The sequence below is a fragment of the Echeneis naucrates genome, chromosome 4 (assembly GCF_900963305.1).
Source record: "Echeneis naucrates chromosome 4, fEcheNa1.1, whole genome shotgun sequence".
Classification (NCBI taxonomy): Eukaryota; Metazoa; Chordata; class Actinopteri; order Carangiformes; family Echeneidae; genus Echeneis; species Echeneis naucrates.
In genome coordinates, this window is record NC_042514.1 from 14,948,190 (window position 1) to 14,969,315 (window position 21,126).

Sequence of the window (21,126 nt, forward strand, 5' to 3'; positions counted from 1 at the left end):
CTTCTGTGATTTCCTCCTCCTGACAGCAGGGGGCGCTTCACCACAGTCACACGGCTGCTCTTCGCGGCGCAGTGCATTAGTTCTTCCGGTTTACGTCACAAGGAGCAACGCGAGTGTGTTTTTAACAATTTTATAAATAATTTAGTGGGATACTAAACAAGTTGGCCGGTGTTTGTTCTGTCTGCTTAGGTTCAGCGGGTTCGCTGTAACTGAAATCCAACATGGACATCCCCAGTCCCCCCGAAGGTGAGCAGCCCGATGCACCGATGAATGATTTTCACTGAACGTTAGCACCAGGAGCTAACAGGAGCTGCTAAAATTACCGCTTTATCTAGCATTTAGGCTAATGCTAGCACCGCCATTGGCTAAATGTATGCCTAACAAGATTTTGTAGACATCTTTGCACCCAGTATGCCCAAACAATGAAAAGGATGCCAACAGCCTGCTAGCTGCTGGTTTTTGTTTTGTTTGTCGATTTGACGTCCATATTTAGAAAAAAAAATAGGGAACGAATTCTGGATAGTGATCATCTAGAAACGGGTCATAATAGTTGATTGGCACATGGTCACCGGCAATCTGTCAGAATCGTTCATTTTTAGAGCATAATATCACACACGTAATATTTTGAAGGCATTTGTGGCATTTTTACGGTGATTGGAATTAGCCCCGTATTGTGCCTATCTCGACTTTCCTACTGGGATGTCCTATCACTGTAATAAGTTTTAGACAGACCATCAACTCTCCTTTTTTTCTTCTGTCCTGGTTCAGATCAAGAGCTGAGGAATGTGATTGACAAACTGGCCCAGTTTGTCGCTCGAAATGGGCCGGAGTTTGAGAAGATGACGATGGAGAAACAGAAGGACAACCCAAAGTTCTCCTTCCTCTTTGGGGGAGAATATTTCAGCTACTACAAGTGCAAGCTTGCGATGGAGCAACAGCAGCGTATGTAGTTAAAAGAACAGTCGACTATAAAACTACGATGATTCTATGGTGGTGAAATGTTTTGCATTCAGTATTTAAGATCAGTTAGAACTAGAGATAAGTGTTGCATTGATAGTTGAGTCTAAACTGAGAGTCAGAAAGAGAACAAGACGTGCACATCATCACATCAGGTAATGGTCCTATTAACTTTATAGCTACAGAGGAAGTGATATGTTACTTTTCCAGGAATACACATGAAAAGCTCTTTCATTTGCTCATGACATTTGTAACCTTAATCCCTGCATGATTTGACAAGAGCAGAGGATAACATTTGCTTTTTCCAGTATCGTCTGAAAAGTTGGGCTGCTGGTTAGTTCAAAACAATCAGACATCTTATGCAAGTTATTCTCAGTCTGTATCTGAGATCAGTAGTGGTAATAGTAGTGTGTTTATTAGAATTGATCTCACTGGGCCACACACTACCTTAATGTGTTATGAACGCAGAATGATAGCACAAAATGATCAAGTCACTATTGTTGGTCTGGCCTTTCTCATGATATTAACATCAACGTTCATTGATTAGATTTGTTGTAATTCATATCAGAGTATTGAATCCTATTGGGCAGGAGGTACTATTTCTTGAAACTGAGCAAAGATACTGCATATCTGTTACCTACTGCTATTTGATTATCAGCAACTAGCAATCTCTGTTTCACTGAGGTTTCCCTCTTTGCTGATACTTGGTTCTACGACAGGTTTAACACAGCCCTTGTGAATAATCACAGAGTAGGACAGCTCAATTAGAACTGTGGATTCAGGCCTGCCTTTTCAATCAATTTGATAAAGCACTTTTGGTATGTCAGGTATTGAATTTGAGGATTAGCTATAAACAAACATACCTGTTTGGTTATGATTTGATCAGATATAAGATTACTTATGCCATGACAGAAGAACACCGGATTCATCTTTATTGTTTGCTGTGGTTGAACATATTTTGCCTGGTTGACATCTTTAAGCCAAACTCTGGTGTTGTACACGCTGGGTTGACTTTTTAAGGTTTTTTTGGGGGGGGTGATGAATCAGTTCAGATTTTGTTCAGAAATGCAATATGTGCCCTTTTTAGTAAACTCTTGTCATAGCAGATAGAAAGTAAGACCTATGTTACAATGAACTGTAATTCATTTGATACATAGGTTGATTTGATCAGTTGTATCCTTTACAGCGGAGGCGGGGTGTGTCTGTATGCACATGAAAATAGATGCAGACAGTCAGTTTTAAGGAAGATCTTCTGTACTGGAGAGGACATAGTTGTTGAAAATGCAAAAAATGAAAATTGCAGTTAAATTTAAAACACAAAGCACTTAACAGATTTCTTTGAGCCCAAGCATTGGAAGCAGTAAATGAATAATGCAAGGCAAAAGTGTGTAGACACAATAAGCCAGTTGGGATATGTAGTCATATCTTAGATTTAAAATATAAAATGCTACATTGTTCTTAATGACTCAGTTAATCCATAAATGATGCATATTTATTTAAACACAATTTTGTAAACTGATAACTTTTCATTATCAAATTGTCTTTAGCAAAGACAAGGTGACAAAAGAAATACATTTTTGAATAGCTAATGTCACTGGAGTATCAGTTTGTTAAAAGTTACATAGACATTTTTAGCAAAAAATAAATAAATCTTGTATAATGTCCATCAAATGTCCATCATGTATTCAAGTACAACAGTGAGACTGAGAATCAGAGAAGATAGAATTTTACCGGCAAAGACCATTATGGCCATGACTATTGTGAGATGTAAGCCTCTGGGTGTGTCATGACAATGATATGGTGATTTATTTTTTTATTTTAGATATAAAGATGATGAAATGGGACAGAGCTTGCTCATACGAGCCTTATATTTCCTGTCAGTATACTTCTTTTGCTTGCTTTGGGTTAGATTTTAACATGTAAGACCCAGCCAACTGTTAAATTCAGATGTGGCTGTAAATAAATATAGACGTGGCCCCCCTAAAACCACACTTGGATTGATGGTCTGAGTGGTGAGTTCCCTCTTGACTATCTTGACAGTGACTGAACTCCTGACTAATCCAAAAATAAGAAAATAGGTGTAGTACCGGCTGACCTGACACTTTGGCAGTGTGGTGAACATATGCTTACTCACCAATTGCTCCAAGAGGCAAACATCCAACTACCCAGACTTTTCTCAGCTCAATTCTCACTTGTAAACCATTTTATTTGTTTAGTTAACATTACCTAGAATACATCTTATCTCAACAGAAGGGGTTCATTTACCTAAAGCCAAATATGCATTAATTGGAAAGTAATGTTTTTCAACAAAGGTTTACCTTGAAAACTATGTTACTGCAAAGTTTTTAGTTAGTTTTTTTTTTTTTGTTTTGTTTTGTTATTCATCGACTGGCAATGAGGACTTTGCACCAAATCTGCCAAGTCAGAGTAATAGGGGCAGCCATATATAGACAGCAGTAGATGATGAGCTAAGACAGTTTGAGTAAAGATGGAGGAGAAGCGCAGAGTTAGGATTCAACGATAGAGCTCAAGGAGTGAGTGACGGGTATAACTGTGCAACGTTCGTTTATCTAGAATTAAGAACAGTAAAAGAAAAAGATGACCATAAATGATTGTACATATTAAGATGATATGGGAAAATTGTGTAGGCGGAAGGTAAATCTTCCCACACCATCTTGTGCCCACTGGTGCTTTTGGACGAAAAAAAACAAACAACCCAGCTTCTTATAGGACCTGCAGCTTTTGGTCACCAAATGTTGGCCAAATGATCAGTAGTGTGGTAATAAAAGCACAGTGTTAAGATAGTTTGCATGGAGTTCTTCTGTTAGTTGTGTAATTCCACTGAAATGCATTAAAGTTTGCTTCTCTCCACTTAGATCCCTCTACCCGCGATGGGGAGGAGTATAAATCTGAAGGTATTTATTTGTAACCAGATGTTTGTCAGATTTATTCCAATTTCCAGTCGGACAGTCACATTTTGTTTTTGCACATTTGCTTGAAAGCTTTTTGGTATGTTTTCAGTTGCAGTTTTCATGTTGGTATGTTACTGTTTTAGAATTTGTGCTGTACTGTCAGTTGACTGAAAATGTAGCATATCTTCTTGATGATGCTTAATCTTCCATCTGAAACTGTCAAGTCTGATCAGAGGAATGGGAGGAGCCTGTTGATGTATCTTTTAGCAAAGGCCAAATATCTAAATCATAATATATAAACTGTTAGTCTCTTGCTCTGTTAGCTTCTGCTCCCGATTTAGGGCAGCTGGATTTTAAGGGCACTAGTGTCTACATCATTATCTCAAACATCGTGATCTGATAAAGTGCTTACTCCACAGTCCCAGGCCTTTTTTCATTGATGATAAACTGCCAGCTGTAGGTAATTTTGTCTTTGTAAGTGACATTCTCCTCTTTATGCTGCTGGGCAGGTGTGTCCATTCAGTTTTGCTTTTACTATAAATATTCTGCACATTCTCTTTTCTATCTGGAGCAGTGATGTCAGGAGAACCAATAGGTTATCAATTTTGGTATTTATCAAATATCAAGTAGATTTTTCTTCGCACACCATAAGTAGTAGGGCAGGATGATAACACTAAGTATCCTAGTCAGACATGGAACTTGGGGAGAATGAGGAGGCAGGCACAGTAAACACGTGGAATGACAGCTAGTGCAGAGGTCTATTCCATAATCCTTGAACTCTGCGATGGGGTGTCAAGAGTTAATAACAGGAGGGGATCTAAGTTACTACAATCAACTCTGAGGGTTCGCTCAGAGTGAACTATGGAATGAGGAATACGCAAGTTATCCTCAATGATAATCCGATTCAATAATTTACATAGCAACCTGTAGATAAACAGGAAATCCCAGGGCTGGACCATGTGATCCAAATTTATCAATAATATATTACTTAATTTAAGTTGATAAGATATAATTCTCATATCCATCGTATGAACATTATGAAAGTCACACAAAAACTGTCAAAAATGCTCACAATGGATGTCTGTCTGTACCTACAAACATTTTCGATTGTGATATTGATATTGTGTAGTCCTACAGCCTCCAACATGTGACATAAAACTAAATTTTTCTGTTTAGAAAGGCACACACCTGTTTTCAGAAACTGAGACTAGGGACTTGTGTAGCCCAGCTCACTCTGACCCACCTGCAACCCTGCCTGATTTAGTGTCTTTGTGTCTGCGATATTATTGTCTGATCACTCAGAGAACAGTCAGCCACCACAGGCTCACTGACCCTTGTTAGTTGAGCTCTGAGCCTGAGAGAATAGATGTAAACTAAACTGGGATCGTATTATATATCTTCTTATGAATACCAACACTTAAATAAAGCACAGGAAAAGTGTCAATGTGTCACCTTTAAGTGCTGAATGACAAGTATATGTAGAAGTAGTAGTTGATTTTTCTTTTGTGGTTTGTCATTTTATTTTTTTGAGACACCAACATGTCTCCCTTCAGCATTTACAGTCAGCATAATAGTGGTGGTGATCATACTGCTTGCATGTCTTTTAATTTTTTTTCACTCCTTCGCTTTGTTTGAGTGTCCCATCTGCTTGCTGTATGAAAATGATTACATCTTGCTTGCTGTTTAAAGGCTATTTTAATTGAAAGGAATTCAGTGTCGACAGACAATATCCGCCTCGTTTATGGAATACATCATTCTGTTTGGTACTCTGCATCACACATAACATCAGCCCTGAAGCCAAAGCTGTAATTTAGATTTTCCACATAAATATTTCTCACTGCTCTTTCTGCAGATATTTATAACCCAGGTGCCAAAGAAGTAGGTGATATCCCTCCTCCACCAATGGCGATGCTTGCGCCGCCTCCCATACCTCCACCTGCTGCACCCGCTGTGGATGAGCTCATCCAGCAGAGCCAGTGGAACCTGCAGCAGCAGGAGCAGCATCTGCACACACTCAGACAGGTCCAGAAAAGGATTTATTTGTCCTTTTTTGTGTGTTTTTCATTTAGTTTTTTGGCTGCTGAAGAGCAGTGCTCAAAAATCAAGGTTGTTAGCCAGATGAAATGCTGCAGTTAGAAGTGAAAGCATTTTACTATGGTAATATTTACCAAATGGGTAAACACACTCAATGTGTTCATGAAAACATGACCAATGTCAGTGCATACAATACATTTTGTCAAACATCCAAGACCCGATAAATTTAAATATGTACAAGCATTGAGGCCACTGTGGACAAATTTGTCCAGATTTTTAATCCAGTATATTGCCTTTTCTTCTTTTTCTCAATATTCATGAGATCGTTTAAGTTATTTTTTTAATGTTCACAGATTTAGAATGAATCAAGCCATAAAAATTCAAACCATAAATATGCAAGTTGTTTAAAAAAAATCTGATTGATAACTTAACCATTTGCATTGCATGCATTTTTCTCTGCCTCTTGCAATATAGGAGCAGGTGAGTGCTGCCATAGCTCTGGCTATGGAGCAGCAGACCCAGAAATTGCTGGTGGAAACTCAGCTGGATATCACAGAGTTTGACAACTTGTTGCAACCCATCATAGACACCTGCACCAAAGATGCCATCTCTGTAAGCTCTTCTTGTAATGGACAGTTTTTTAGGCAGGTTGATGGACGTTAGCTCACTGGTTCTTGTATTTGTCGCAGGCTGGTAAGAACTGGATGTTCAACAATGCCAAGACTCCACAGCACTGTGAACTGATGACGTCACATCTTCGCAATCGCATCACTGCTGATGGAGCACATTTTGAGCTCCGCCTACATCTAATTTATTTAACCAATGACGTTCTCCATCACTGGTACACAAACCTAAATGCTTACACAAAAGCACCTGGCTCATTTTACTTATACAATTTGTTCACCACCTTCACAATTTTACCCTGCAGTTCATTGTTTATAACCCTTCATTTCCATGATCTCTAAATTCAAAGACACATACTTATCCAGGGATACACACCACTTAGTTTGTGTAGAATGAGGTTTTGATCAGTAGTATTATAAATTTAATATAAGCATCTGACTAGTTTTTGAAATCAGAAATTACACAAAATGACATATCTGTTGTTGATTCTTCAAGTCACAGGTTTGTTTTCAAATGTGAAGTGAATACTTTTAGGTTACACATTTTATCGTGTCTTCTCAGTCAGCGGAAGCAGCAAAAGGATTTGTTGGCAGCACTGCAGAAAGTTGTGGTTCCCATCTACTGCACAAGCTTCCTGGCTGTGGAGGAAGAGAAGCAGCAGAAGATCACCAGGGTATAAACTTATTTTCATTATCTCTGGTTCTACAGCAAAATGAATATCAAGGTGCACTGAAACTCTCCCCTTTTAAAGCTAAATAGTTCTTAAATGAGGGGTTAATCATATATAGTATAAAGAATATTATTATGGTATATTACTGGTTTAATATTTTTAAAAGGGCATTATCAAACATCTGTACTCAGTAAATTGCTCTGCAGTCTAATATTCGTGCAAATGTTCCATTCACTTACTGGCAGTTGTTGCAGCTTTGGGAGAAGAATGGATACTTTGATGATGAGACAATTCAGCAGCTCCAGAATCCGGCATTGGGCCTTGGTCAGTACCAGGTGAGTGGAATAAGACTTGTTTTCAGTTTCCATGCCAGGAACACCAAGTTCCATTTTTTTTCCCATTCCTAACATATCATGAGGAGAACTTTGGACTCGAGGTCATACTGATGAGCATTTATTTTCAAAAGTCAGAGTTTAAAATTACTTTTACTTTGAATTCATGTGTTCTTTTCAGAAATGTGTTTTAAAAACACTCATCGTGACACAGTTTGAGTGAGTGAGTGAGTGAGAGAGAGAGAGAGAGAGAGCTAGAGAGCAAGAGTGAGAGCGCGAGAGAGCCTGGAGCTGGATGCAGCACTTGGTTGCTTGTTTTTAGGGGGGGGGGACAATTTCCTACACAATTCCCCAGTCTGGGATAAAGTATCTATCTATCTTACCTGCCTGTCTCTATCATTGTCAGTATAACATAGGGCAAAAATGCCTCTGGGTATCCCAATGCCAATAAATACCTCAGTTGTGATTTCTTTACCTTTATCACATTACTTAAAAAACTTTCTAAATTATATTATAATTATAAATTATAAAAAAGAATTTGTCGTGGATGTTAAATATTATCACAACAAGCATGACAACTGGTGAACTCACTAGTCCAACCAGTCTGGTGTTGTTTGGGCGTTTACAAGCGGTAACTGTCATTCTTGCCCAAACATGATGATTCTGTAATTCTCCTATTAATAATGTATATCATCACATTTTCATGTTGTGTCAGCTTTGAGCTTTGTTCACCAAAATGTATAATTTTTGCTTGATTTTGCTCTGTATATCAAAAAAAATTATTCTAATATTTCACACAACGATTATCCCTTCTCTCTCTCAGGCGTCACTGATTACAGAGTATGCAGGAGTGGTGCAGCCAATCCAGCTGGCGTTTCAGCAGCAGATCCAGGCCTTGAAGACCCAGCATGAAGAGTTTGTTTCCAGTCTGAAGCAGCAGCAATCACAACCTGCCCCTGTGACACAGCTGACTACTTCCACTGAGTCTGAGAAACCCCCACCTATGACCACACAGTCTGGTGAGAAGAGACAAGTAACAGTTACACACAACATTAGTTCATTCTTCCTATGATTGTATCTGACCAGGGCCTCATTTATAAATACAATATTAAACAGTGCATAGGATCCATACTTAAATTGTTCATGCACCAAAAAGCAAAAAAATAATGCAGTGGGGATGAGGTGGTTTCCGGGAAAACACATTATTTAGTGGTCACATCGGTGGTATCACAAATAAAAGGGATTCTCATAGCAGTTGTAACTGCTGTAAATGATGTGAGTATGATGGAGCAGTCTGTCCCGGAAGTGGTTGGATCTGCATATGTTTTCTTGCCAAATTAGTTTTTATGAATCACAACATTTGGATGGGAAGTGGTGTATACCTCTTTCAGGCTCCATTTTGTGCAAACACAATCATAAGTGAGGCCTCTGATCTGTATTCGGAAAGCACATCTAGTGTGTTTGTCCTTTATTGTGTGTGTTTGTGTGGTATGTAGGGGATGTGAAGCCTGCCATGCCAGGTCCTCCTCCAGGGGAGTTTGAGGGAGCTTCCTCCAGACCACAGGACCCAAGTAATCCCAGTGGACCCTCAGATATCCCCTCAAACAAACCTGCATGGTATGACCCTCAGCACATGGGTCCCTGGAACCCCAACCAGCCGGTAAAGACGTGTGTGTGTGTGTGTGTGTCTCTGTGTGTGTGTCTCTGTGTGTGTGTCTCTGTGTGTCTCTGTGTGTCTGTCTGTGTGTGTCTCTGTGTGTCTGTGTCTGTCTGTGTTTTTAGTTTAGACTTTCTGGGCAGTTTGATACACAGAGGCCAGGTGGTGTTTTTTGTCATGAAGACCAGGGCTTGAATTTTTTGAATCATCATCAGTCTTTACATTTAATAATTTGCCTGAGGTTGTGCACATGTGCGTTTTGTGAAAAGTGCATTTTGGAAAGATGTTTGTTCCAATCAGGAACAGTGGTGGGGGTGGAGGGTTGGGTTATTCTCTTGAAAGAGATCATGCAAATAGGTTAGGGTTATTTGTTACAAGCTGTCTGATTGTCAAAGCATATTATAATCTGTAGCCTTTCCATGTTTGAATGTCTAAAAATGCACATCGATGCCTCCGTCTCAGACATCTCATCTCTGCTTTACTCAATAGCACCCTCTTCTGTCCTCCTCCAGGACTGCTATCTATTATAAAGTCCCACATTGTGGTAGAGTGACTCATATTTTGTATACCCATACACAGTGACCATTGGAATAACCCTGTCACAATAACCAACAGACACAACACCAAACGATCCAATAAAGCAAATTTTAATAATCTCATAATCTAATTTTTAGTGCCATCTTTAATTATTTTGCCATGTTTCTAATATCTTAAATCATTTATTAACTTACATTTTGTTAATGTACATGTCTGTCCTGATAATGTGTTTGTTTGGTTTTTCTTTTTTGTTTTATTATTATTGGTTTTTTTTTGTTTTTTTTGTCTATTGCCTGCCACAATGTAAACTTTCTTCGGAATAACACAGCTGAAAGTCAAGTCACATCCTACAACGTCTTATCTGCTGGAACTAGTACAGAGACTGTCAAATCATAAGTTTGTGCTTCTAACCTCCGCCACTGCCAATTGACACAACCATTACCTTTAAGATCCACTCGGTGTTGCACCCTGGCCTTTCCCCTCCTCTAGTAATCGGCCTGCACAGCTGTTTTAAAAGCAGGTTCCACTTTCTGTGGTGCTCAGTGCCAGCTCTCTAGCTACAGCCTTACCCACATGGAAGGCTTCGTCCAAGCCCCATCCCCTGTACTTACAGCACACCAGAATATACAGTTATGGGATTGGAGCGCCCCCCTGCCTGTGTTCCCTGTTTTACAACAGACTCCGCCCCCCTAGGATGAGTTCAATCTTATCTCCTTCAGGGAATTACAGGTTTGTTTGTTTTTTTGCTCCTTAGCCCCCTTTTGACCCCAACCAGCCTCCCCCTCCATGCCCCCCTTGGAACAGCCATGAGGGCATGTGGAATGAGCAGAGGGACCCAGGGAATTGGAGTGGAGGTCCACCTAGAGAAGGAGGCCCTTGGAGTGGTCCAGGTGGGTCTGAACCAGGCCCTCCATCTTGGAACTCGTACGACCAGCAGCCACCTTGGGGAAACCAACCAGACCAGCCACCCTGGGGCCAGAGGGAGCCCCCATTTCCTCCACGCATGCAGGCATGTGGTTATTTGCTGTCCTTTCACTTACCTTGCTGTCTTTTCTCTGCATTTTCATTGTACTACATTGGATACTATCTTTATTCTACATGTTTTACATTTAGAATTTTAGAATTTATTATCTATCTAATAATTTATTATTCCTTATGTGTTCCTCTTATTTAACTTAAATTTTTAGAGACCTCCCCATTTCAGGGGGCCCTTCCCTCCCCATCAACAGCCACCTCCTTTCAACCAGCCCCCTCCCCCACCACACAATTTTGGGCGCTTCCCTCCACGATTTATGCAGGATGACTTTCCTCCTAGACACCACTATGACAGGCCACCGTACACCCCACACCGCTTTGACTACGCTCAGGGAGAATACCCTGGAGGTGCGTGCAGAGGATAAATTGTTTGGTCAGAAATGCTACTGAAATACCTCTTTAAAGCTGCCCCTTGTTTATTTACTTACTTATTTTAATATATATGTCTATTTTTCAGAAATGCCAGGTCCTCCTCCCCACCATCACCCCAATCAGAGGCTCCCTCCACCAGGTATGGGGGCTGAACACCCTCCTTGGGGTGGAGGTCAGCACCCAGAATTTGGTCCACCCCCACATGGCTTCAATGGCCATTCGCCCCACATGCGTCATCGGCAGCATCCAGTCCAGGATGATCCAAGTCTGGTGCCAAACGTTCCCTACTTTGACTTGCCAGCTGGTCTCATGGCTCCATTGGTCAAAGTGAGTCACTTGCTACTGATTTGAAGTCATGGCCATGAAATGATTCATGATTTAATTATCTGCAGATCATACCTCTCAAATGATAAAATAACTATCTTGCTAGAAGAAAGCGTGATTTGGGAAGAAAAGAAAAAAAGTGGTGGTAGGGAAGACTGTAAATCCAAACTGTGAAAGTAGTTAAGAGTATAATCTTTTAGACAAGTTGAAAAACAGATGTAATGAAGAGTGATAAAAAAAAATAATGGAATAGAAAATTCTGAATATAAGTTTGAAAAAGGTCAATCAAAATCTTCCATTGTGGTGCCAGGACACTTTTATGGTCAGCCTATTAGACTAGTTTACCCATGCTGTCTGAATCGGTATGACTCATGCTGTGTTGTGTATTGCTCAGCTTGAGGATTGTGATTATAAACCTCTGGATCCTAAAGACATCCGACTGCCCCCTCCAATGCCACCTAGTGATCGGCTCCTTGCTGCTGTGGAAGCTTTCTACAGCCCTCCATCCCATGATCGGCCTAGGAACAGGTACACATTTACTCAGGTGTTGAACGGGTCATCAAATAATTTAATTTTCCCGTAATCACATTTTCTACATATAATCAATAAGTTGTCTTTGGCTAAAAGCAGATACTGTTTTGCAAAAGCAGATTATCTGAATCTAAATAGCTGGATATTTCGTCTTCATTTCCTCTTGTGGCAAGGCAAGCTTATTTATACAGCATCATTCAGAAATGAGGCCATACACAATGGTTAACAAAAACAGGTGCAAACACATTGAAACAGAAAATTAAGTCCATTTAAAAACTAATTTGAAATAAATAATTATATGTAAGAAATCGATTGCATTAAAATGAAAATAAACTTTTTAACATCAGTGCACACTTGTTCCTCCATCAGTGAAGGCTGGGAGCAGAATGGCCTGTATGAGTTCTTCAGGGCCAAGATGAGAGCCAGGAGGAAAAAGGGACAAGAGAAACGCAACAGGTAAGCCTGGTTCTCTCCACAACACTCGTCCATCCAGTCAGTCACACTCACTCCTCCCTGTGTACTCTTTTCAGTGGTCGTTCAGGCAGTCGTTCCAGGAGTCATTCTCGCAGCAGAGGGAGGTCTTCGTCTCGCTCCAGCTCTCGCTCTTCAAAGTCCTCCAGGTCACGGTCCCGCTCATCTCGTTCCCGCAGCCGCTCCCGCTCCTATTCACGTTCCAGGTCTGTGAACACACGTGTCATGCAGATATCTGCAGTAGTTTTATGATGATGTGTACACACAGTACTGTACAAATGGTTTAGGCACAATGTAGAGCTGGCATGAATCATTTTCAACTGTAGAATGAAACGTTTACCAATCAGATTTCAGCATCAATTCACCTAGAGCCATGAATGAACACTTTATTATTCAACTTCAAGTTACCAGTTATAAAATATGTATTGTTTGGTAGAAAGTGACGTAAATGGTTGTGGGAAAGACACAGAAGAAGCAGAGCTGAACTTCAGCATGATAATGGATTCTGGTTCTGGATAGGGGACGCACACGTCAGTCTGAACAGATGTGGATACCTGTGGAGTTGAAGCTGCTGTATTGATGACCTGCTACACTGTGTGACAGTTTTCCTCTTTCTCCATTAGGCTGCCAACACACTGAATTTAACATGCTTATATTGCTTCTGTTTAGGTCCAGGAGTAGATCCAGGTCATCTCGGAGTCGCTCTCACTCCAGATCCAGATCCCGTTCACGTTCACCCACCAAAAGACGCCGGGGTCAAAAATCTCGTAGCTCCTCGCCTCCGTAAGTCCCCCATATTGCTCTCAGATGTTTTTAGAAAGTACTCTTTATTGTTAACTGTGGTATAGATGACCCCATTTGCTGCGCTCTACAGCACCGTATCGGTGTTGGGTGGGCCTCCATCCAAACCAGCTCCAGATACCAGGCTAGGGGAGGAGAACAAGGGCCATCAGTTGCTGATGAAGATGGGTATGAGTTTTCTAACTGGGATCTGTATATCAGTATCATTAATTAACATGAATCCACATAACAGGAATCAAAGGTGACTGACAGCTGTTCCTCCTGTGTTGTCCTGTCTGTTATAGGCTGGAGTGGATCTGGTGGTTTAGGGGCAAAAGAACAGGGCATCCAGGACCCCATCAAAGGAGGGGATGTCAGGGACAAATGGGACCAGTACAAAGGCGTGGGTGTGTCGTTGGATGACCCCTATGAGAACTATCGCAGAAACAAGAGCTACAACTTTGTTGCACGTATGAAGGCACGAGAAGAAGGTACAACAGATTTCTTCCATACTGCTAACACTGATGAATCATTTGCCTTCCATCATTTACAAAAACGTAACGAATTGCAAGTTAGACCTTTTTTATAAATTTTTATTTATTCATTTATTTATTTTATTTTCAGTGAATCGGGAACCTCAGGAGGCTCCTTCAAATGACTGAGATTGTCAACTTCCTCATCTCCTCAACCAAGGATAAGATCTCATTTTCTTCAGATCTGTCAGACATCTGTTTAGGATTCTATTCAGCAGTCCCAAATTCTTTTTTTCTTCCAGAGACTGGGTTGTACCGCCAGGCGTGAAGGCTGTGAAGTGAAACGCACAGGCTTTTTGCTTGGTTGAATGCCCCCTAGCTGACAGCATCATAATTGCTGATCCATTAACAAGTGACACTGCATGTCGCTGCAGGGAGGCTGGCATTAAACGAGGTGAATGGATTGCAGTGTTCGATAAGATTCCAACCCTTGATTTTGAGATTTGAGTTTCCGATCTGGAGACTGGAAGAAGATTGTGGGTGCCTGAGAATTTCCAACAACATTTCAGTTATCTGCAGGAAAGAAATGGGGAAATTTTGATGGGGAAAAAAAAATGGGTGTCCCTCTTTAATTCATGTACTTGTCAACAGTTTAATTGGGGAGTATGTTCAGTTGTTTACAATTTTCATTCTTTGTTGCTTAAACAATAAGTTCGCCCAAATCAGAAATGTTCCCCTCATGATCTCTCAAATAAGATGCTTTAGGTTTTATTTGCAGAGGATTTTGAAAATTATTTTAATTTTTGAGAAAAAAATCTTTCTCACTAATCTAGAATTGTAATTAAAAGTCTTCTCTGCAGAATGAATTGTTCTGATGTCAACTGGTCTGTGGTTTATTTCAGAGATCTTGTTCGCTGACATAACTTCTGCAAATAAAACTGAAGATGTCTATATCCTAGATATCACTAGTATGTTGAAACCCTTTTTTGGTCATTTATGTGAACCAACTATTTTAGGATAAGATGATATGATGGCTCCAGTTGTGGGTTTTTCACTGCTGATTATTGTGATACTTTTTCATGTAATAACTTCTTCTATAGAGATATGTAAGTCTGTCCTTTAGTTGTAGTTTAAAAATAAACCCAGCCGAAAAGTCATAACTTGAGCATCAGCTCTATTTTTACAAACACACCAGAGATAAAACATAAATTAACACAACTCACACCACACCACAGCAAATGTGCCTTTTCTAATAAACCCCCTGAGTTCTGACAGAGGGTGAAATGTACACTTTGTGTAGGGCTGAACAATGTCATTATTGGCATTTGTTACACGTCCCAGGCAGGGACAGAGGCAACAAAAGTCACAACAAAACAAAAATCAAATTTCTGGAAGACAGGTAGAAATAAATGGAGAGCACACAGACGAAGATGTTTAGTGTCTTGCCCCAAAGTTGCTTCTGAATTCATTAAATAACATTCAATAAATAAGATCTTTATGAATAATCAGTGTAGGCTTGTTGTGATATAATCATGTACAGTAAATACAAGTTGATTGATTCTGGTAATCAACCACTCATGCATTACACCATAAATCACATTAATACTACTACTGTTTAAATATCACATTAAATGGCTACTCCATTAGAAAATTCATGTTTAGCTGCCTGGCAGACCTCCACATTAATACAGTCATACTGGACCAAATTAGACACACAGACACAGTGTTTCCTCATTAAGGCACCAGTGTGAAAAGCTAAACATTTACATGATACATATCATTTTCATAGCAATATGCATTAACATAGCCTGAATATTCATTATGTATTTCAAATAAATCATTCAATCATCTAAGTATTTACATCCATATGTATAATCATGAAACTGCATCTCAAACACTCAAGCAAGTGTATCTAATGTACAAAATAACAGTTCCTTTAACACTATTCACTTTTATCTAAGTGTATCTTTAAACCTTCGTCAAAACTGTGTAGTCTTGTTTGTTATCGTGTGTATCTCGTAATCTATATACTCATTGAACTATTCAAATTGTTTTTACAAAAGCAGTATGTTAACTTATTACTTCTGCCTGTCTTACAGGGCAGTGCCAGTAAACCACCCATCCTTGTTTTTGGTTTTCACTTCTGTTCACTTTAAGGTTTAAAATTAGATTTAAGAAATTGGCCATCTAGCTGATATTCACCAACTTTAAAAAGCCACAGGTTCCTTGAAAGAACACCCGACTGTAAGGCCATTTTTCCAGCATGGGGACGAGTTGTGTAGTGCAAAGTGATGACATTGTGTGTGCCTACCAACAGGAGAGGCAATCAACAACAACAAAAGGTTAAACCTCAAGTTTCTGGAAATTGTGAAAATACACAGCAGTCATGGTAATTGTCTCAATATATGGCATATTGAGCGACAGAATACTCTGTAAATTAATTTCTGTTGGATTGCTGAACACTTGTACAGTGTACACTTCATGTGTCCCCTGTTAGCAGGAGTTTACTTTGATGCTTGTAAAAATGGCTAAATCTTTCAGAACACCATTATCAGTAAACAATGGAATAGATTCAGTGACACTTACTGTGGGCTTGCCCTAACTGTTGACTATTTCATTAGATTTTGCTCTGCTCTCCTCCACTATAAAGTATAAAAGGCAATCACAAAGGTGTCCTTCCAGAAAATAGTACTTACAAGGGAAATATATAGTCTGTGACAGTGCATACTAAATTATAATAGTTACGAGTACTCTAAAAAAGCACTATAGTATAAAATATAGTCATGAAAACATTAATTAATTTTAATGCTTTTATTTCAATAGTTCTCAATAAGCACAGATCAGGGAACCCTCTGTCACCAAGACAGGGAAACCCAACAGATCACACTAAGAGGTGCTTAGGTTGATGGGGTGGACTTTCTCCGTCCCAGGGTAAAGAGAGAGGTCACTCTTTTCTTTGCTCTGCCGAAGAACTTGTTGAGCCTCTGGAAGACGTCCCTCCTCCTTTTGTTCGACGGGGCGGAGGCTGCTGTTCCATCATTTGGTTCAGCGTCAGCAGATGAGATGTCTTTGTGGTCGCTGGCTTCTGGCAGACTTTTGGAGCTAGTGCAGCTGCTGTGAGCAGCACCGGATGGCTCTTCCTCGGGTGGAGTGTGGCTTACTGCTGAGGGTCCAGGTGGTTTGGTTGGCTGTGTATCACTGGTGGAGCTAAAAGGAGGTAGGTGCTCTTTATGGGGGTAACTGGTAGCTGGCTGTCCGAAGGACTTGTTGAAATAATGACAGCGATGGAGGAACTGGAGACGTTGTTTCCTGTCTGGCTTGTTGCTGGTAGACTCAATGTCAGCATCGTATCCTGAAGAATGACATTCAGAACTGAAGCTCTGATTGTAACAGCAACAGTTCCTGTTGGTGATGGTGTTGATGTCACTCTGGATGTTAATACTGACATCCTCTGCATCTGCCTCATACCCACCAACACTCAAAGAATCATGTCCAGAGTGCGAAGATGGATCATTTTGGACGTCCGTCACGACAGCAGGGTGTGAACTGTCTTCACGAGTGTCGTCATCATCTGATTCTTCTGACTCATCCAGCAGGGAAACGTTCATGAGCTGAAGACCAACCTCTGTGTATGAGCTGGCTGCCATGTCATCTCTTAGGTGAGCCATAGTCAAAAACTTGTGCTCAAGGGCTTCACTGGGAGTGATGCGCAGTTCAGCGTTTGGATTAAGGCAGCGTCTCAGGAGGTTAAAAAATTTACTTCTGTCTCTGTATTCCACTCTATCTGTCTTTGGTCGAGATCCCCTCACTGCATCCTTCAGATTCTTGACAGAATCAAAATATCTCTTGTGTATTTGTGGCTTTCTACCAGTGACCGCCTCATAATCCTCTGGTGTCCTTAGTCTCCATCCTGCGTTGGGGTCTGAGATGAAATACTCCCTGGTGAATAGTCCAGAAAGCATGTGGTGTTCGGCTGGCTGACCTACCAGCTGGACCATGGTTTTGATGCGGTGGTATGGGCATTGTCCAGGGAAGAGGTCAGTAACAAAGAAGAGGAAAGCCATTACACAGCCCACTCCCCACATGTCGACAGCTTCAGACAGGGGGAGTCCCAGAGTGACCTCTGGAGCTCTGTACGACGTAGCCTGCATCAATGTTCCAACCTGCGCTTCGCTTGTTGGCAGGGCAATACCAAAATCAATCAGCTTGATCTTAAATGGCTGATCCGCGTGATTGACAAGCATAACGTTGTCCGGTTTCAGATCCCCATGAATCATGCCGATGTTCTTCAAAGCTTCAAGAGCTACAATTAGCTGGTGAGTCACTGGACGGATTTCATTTAGAGTAAGCGGCCGCTGAAGGCTCCTCATCAGGTCCCACAGGCTCATGTCCAACATTTCAAAGGCAAGACAAGCGGAGTCGTTGTACATGAAATGGTCGATGAATCGCACAATGTTAGTTTTGTCTGGGTCAAGTGCCGCGACGATCTCCAACATGTCCACTTCCCACTCAATGTTGTTGTTGCGGTTCTCTTTGTGGATCTTGACCGCCACCAACTCTGAAGTGATCAAATCCAGACACTTGGCGACTTTTCCAAAGCAGCCTTCGCCGTTGAAGTCCAAAACCTCGTAGCAGGTGGTGTTGCTCTGGAGAAGATCTCCTATCTCCACTTGGATTCCAGCAGACATTTCTTCAGAAAACATGTTTCCGTTCCAAAGGTAGATGAGTTGACTCTTTCGATCTGCTTCGAGTTCAGTGCTGTACTGTTTCACTGTGTCGACGTTCAGAACAAAAGTGACCTGCGTGGGCCATGAAGCTTCTATTTACCTGAGGTTCAAATGACATCTAGATGATGTCACAAGACAGCTTTGATCATCAAAGAATCAAAGGCAGAAGGTGAAAATTCCAAAAATGGCGGTTCAAATAATAATTTAAAAATGAATAAATAAATTTGAAATTTTCCCACACAATAAAAAGAATAATAAGCAAAAATACACAAAGGTCTCAGAACTTTTGGGTCATACCACTGAGGTTAGACGCTCTTAACTGTAGAATTGACTTTTTTTTTTGGTCTGTTTTGTTTTGGCAGATTGTTGAACTGACACTAATAAGATCAATTAACTGCGATTCTGTTCTGAATTTCCCAGCAATCAATCAATCATAATTTTAAAAGTAAACAATTCGATAGTAATGATAAAGAACCACTAATACGACGTGCTAAATCAGAAATACTGCATTGATTTATTAGTTTGGTAGCTTATCTCTTAGGGAATTGATAAGATAAATTCCAAATAGTTCCCAGTTCCCAGTTGCTTAATGTCTGATGTTGAGAAGATGAGAAACATCTTATCTTGTCTAACCTTCATTAGTAACAAGAGCTTTTTAATGTCTCTGGTCATTTTAGCCATAAAGCCAGAAAGTCATCTGGCAGCTACTTCAAAAATTCCATTGAATCATTGTTTTAGAAAATGTTCGGCCCAGAACCTGAACCGCTCATCCACACTGATTAACCATGGCAGTTTGTAGAAGAAAATTTAGGTTAATCAGCTAATCGATAAAACTGTTGATAAGTGGTGTTTCCAATAAATACAATAATACAAATAATACAATAATAACATGATTTTGCCATGTGTCTGGTTCAGTATCAACATGCTGTTCAGGATCAAAGCTCCTCTGCTGTCTTTATCGGGGGAATATCAGCTGTCATGTCATTAGAAAAGTCAGCCTAAACCTCAGAGAGGGATAATTCGAACAAAACAAACCAATCACCATGTGTATTGTTAACCGGGGATCAATGGTCACAGAATTCAAAAAATCCAAGTTACATTGAGATTATTTTTGTATTGTGAACATTTTTGTTGTATTTTTGTAGTTTTTGTGGGCTGTAGTTGTAGTTGTAGCGTCTCATTCGGAAGCTTTGATCCAAAGTACCTTACAAATCAATAACAACACTGAAGCTTCAAATTTTGTGTCACCTGAATCTTCTCAGCTAGATTTTTTGACATCATGCGATTTTAATTTGATTTGTTAAGTGTTTGTGGTCTGTTTTTCCTTTTTACAGCGCAGACAAATATGTGAACCTGCTGAAATGCTGAAAAGCTTTCTTGCATCTGTCTAGGTTGTTGGTTAGCCACACTAAGAGTTGATTTTATTATGTTAACACACAGCAGAATCGATTAATCAATTATTTACAATCGTATCAAGCACATAACAAGAGACATGTAGGTTCCAAAGTTTTGGCACTACTGTTGAAGGTGCTCAAATTGATTTTAGTGGTATCATCATACCACAAGGGGGAGGTATGTGTTGGTGGTAGTGGTGGTAAACACAGTTCATTTTATGGACTGGAATAAATCAGAGTCACTCACTAAAGTGATTCGGCCACACACACAATTTTGTATTATAATAATCATTATCATCGTAGCATGTGCATAAAATATATTAGCCACTTATAGAACGCCAGTGTGTTTAACCACGTGTTTATGCAATATTTAATGTCATCTGAGTCTGCGGTGGTTCCTGTGAGTCCGCGGACTCGAGTCAGTGAATCATTGCACCTGATTCATCTGATTCTGAATTGAGTCCATACCAGAGGACTACTGGGATCCAGGTTAATGTCTTGTCTCGGCACAAATGAAGATCATACAGTTAATTTGTGAGGTTTCTTTCAGAGCTGGAGCTTTCCACCTGTCAGACGCATTGAAGCGTCGATAATACCCTGTTACCAGCAGCCGCATGGAGGAGAGGTTGTCTATTTATCTGGTGATAGATTCAGTGAAGTCGTCTGTCAGTTTAGATAAAATGGCAGCTCGTTTCTGCTGCTACTTGTGTTTGTGCTAGCTTTCTCCTGATGTTCACGGTTTAATGGAGGCGGTGCGAAGCTGCAAACACTGTTTATCAGTGAAGTCTTCCAAAGAGCAGCAGCCATGTGCTTTACGTTGAATTAAGGCCAACTCCGTCTCCCTTTGTGTCCCTCCAGGTTACAGGGGGCCTTAGGGGAGCAGCTGACCTCACTTTCCTGCTCCTGAACATTGTCAACACTACACACACAAGTTACACCGCGTGCCAGATGTGTTCAGCATGAGAGCAATATAATAATGTCATCCGGGGATGATCAGAACAGCCTTTGTCATTCATGTCTCTGGTGGGGCCTCCACGGACACTGATGTCTTGGAGTAAGTGGCTGCCTGTATTACCTGTGCCACCTCTTCCCACTATCCAGAAACCCTGGTCCGACATCTCCCTGGACTTTGTGACTCGATCGTGTGCTTTTCTCAAGGTAACACCACTGTTCTCACAGTGGTGGATCGGTTTTCCAGGATGGAATGTTTTATTTCCCTAACCAAGTTGCACTCAGCCAAAGAGACGGCAGAGGCCCTGGTGCAACATGCTGTCCATATCCGCGGTTTCTTTAAGG

The 21,126-nt window shown here is 40.6% G+C and overlaps 1 protein-coding gene across 2 annotated transcripts; it reads left to right on the forward strand.

The window, feature by feature from the left end:
- The first annotated feature begins 95 nt into the window (after nt 1-95).
- cherp (calcium homeostasis endoplasmic reticulum protein) lies at nt 96-14,304 on the forward strand. Of its 2 annotated transcripts, XM_029500866.1 has the most exons (20): nt 96-246; nt 769-942; nt 3,834-3,872; nt 5,722-5,891; nt 6,378-6,515; nt 6,593-6,744; nt 7,089-7,200; nt 7,443-7,532; nt 8,353-8,548; nt 9,026-9,189; nt 10,478-10,732; nt 10,911-11,106; nt 11,216-11,457; nt 11,849-11,982; nt 12,355-12,441; nt 12,516-12,662; nt 13,126-13,239; nt 13,331-13,425; nt 13,542-13,727; nt 13,861-14,304. In XM_029500866.1, exons 1-20 carry the CDS (start codon nt 222-224, stop codon nt 13,896-13,898), a joined length of 2,754 nt encoding a protein of 917 aa, XP_029356726.1. In that variant the 5' UTR covers nt 96-221; the 3' UTR covers nt 13,899-14,304. The 2 variants fall into 2 exon arrangements, with proteins under 2 accessions (XP_029356726.1, XP_029356727.1); XM_029500867.1 differs by lacking the exon at nt 3,834-3,872.
- The last annotated feature ends 6,822 nt before the right edge of the window (nt 14,305-21,126 follow it).

Coding starts and splice junctions, on each gene's coding strand:
- cherp (XM_029500866.1), top strand. CDS start 222: ATGGACATCCCCAGTCCCCCCGAAG. Junction 7,533..8,352: donor TGGGCCTTGGTCAGTACCAG/GTGAGTGGAATA, acceptor TCTCTCTCTCAG/GCGTCACTGATTACAGAGTA. Junction 11,458..11,848: donor TCATGGCTCCATTGGTCAAA/GTGAGTCACTTG, acceptor TGTATTGCTCAG/CTTGAGGATTGTGATTATAA.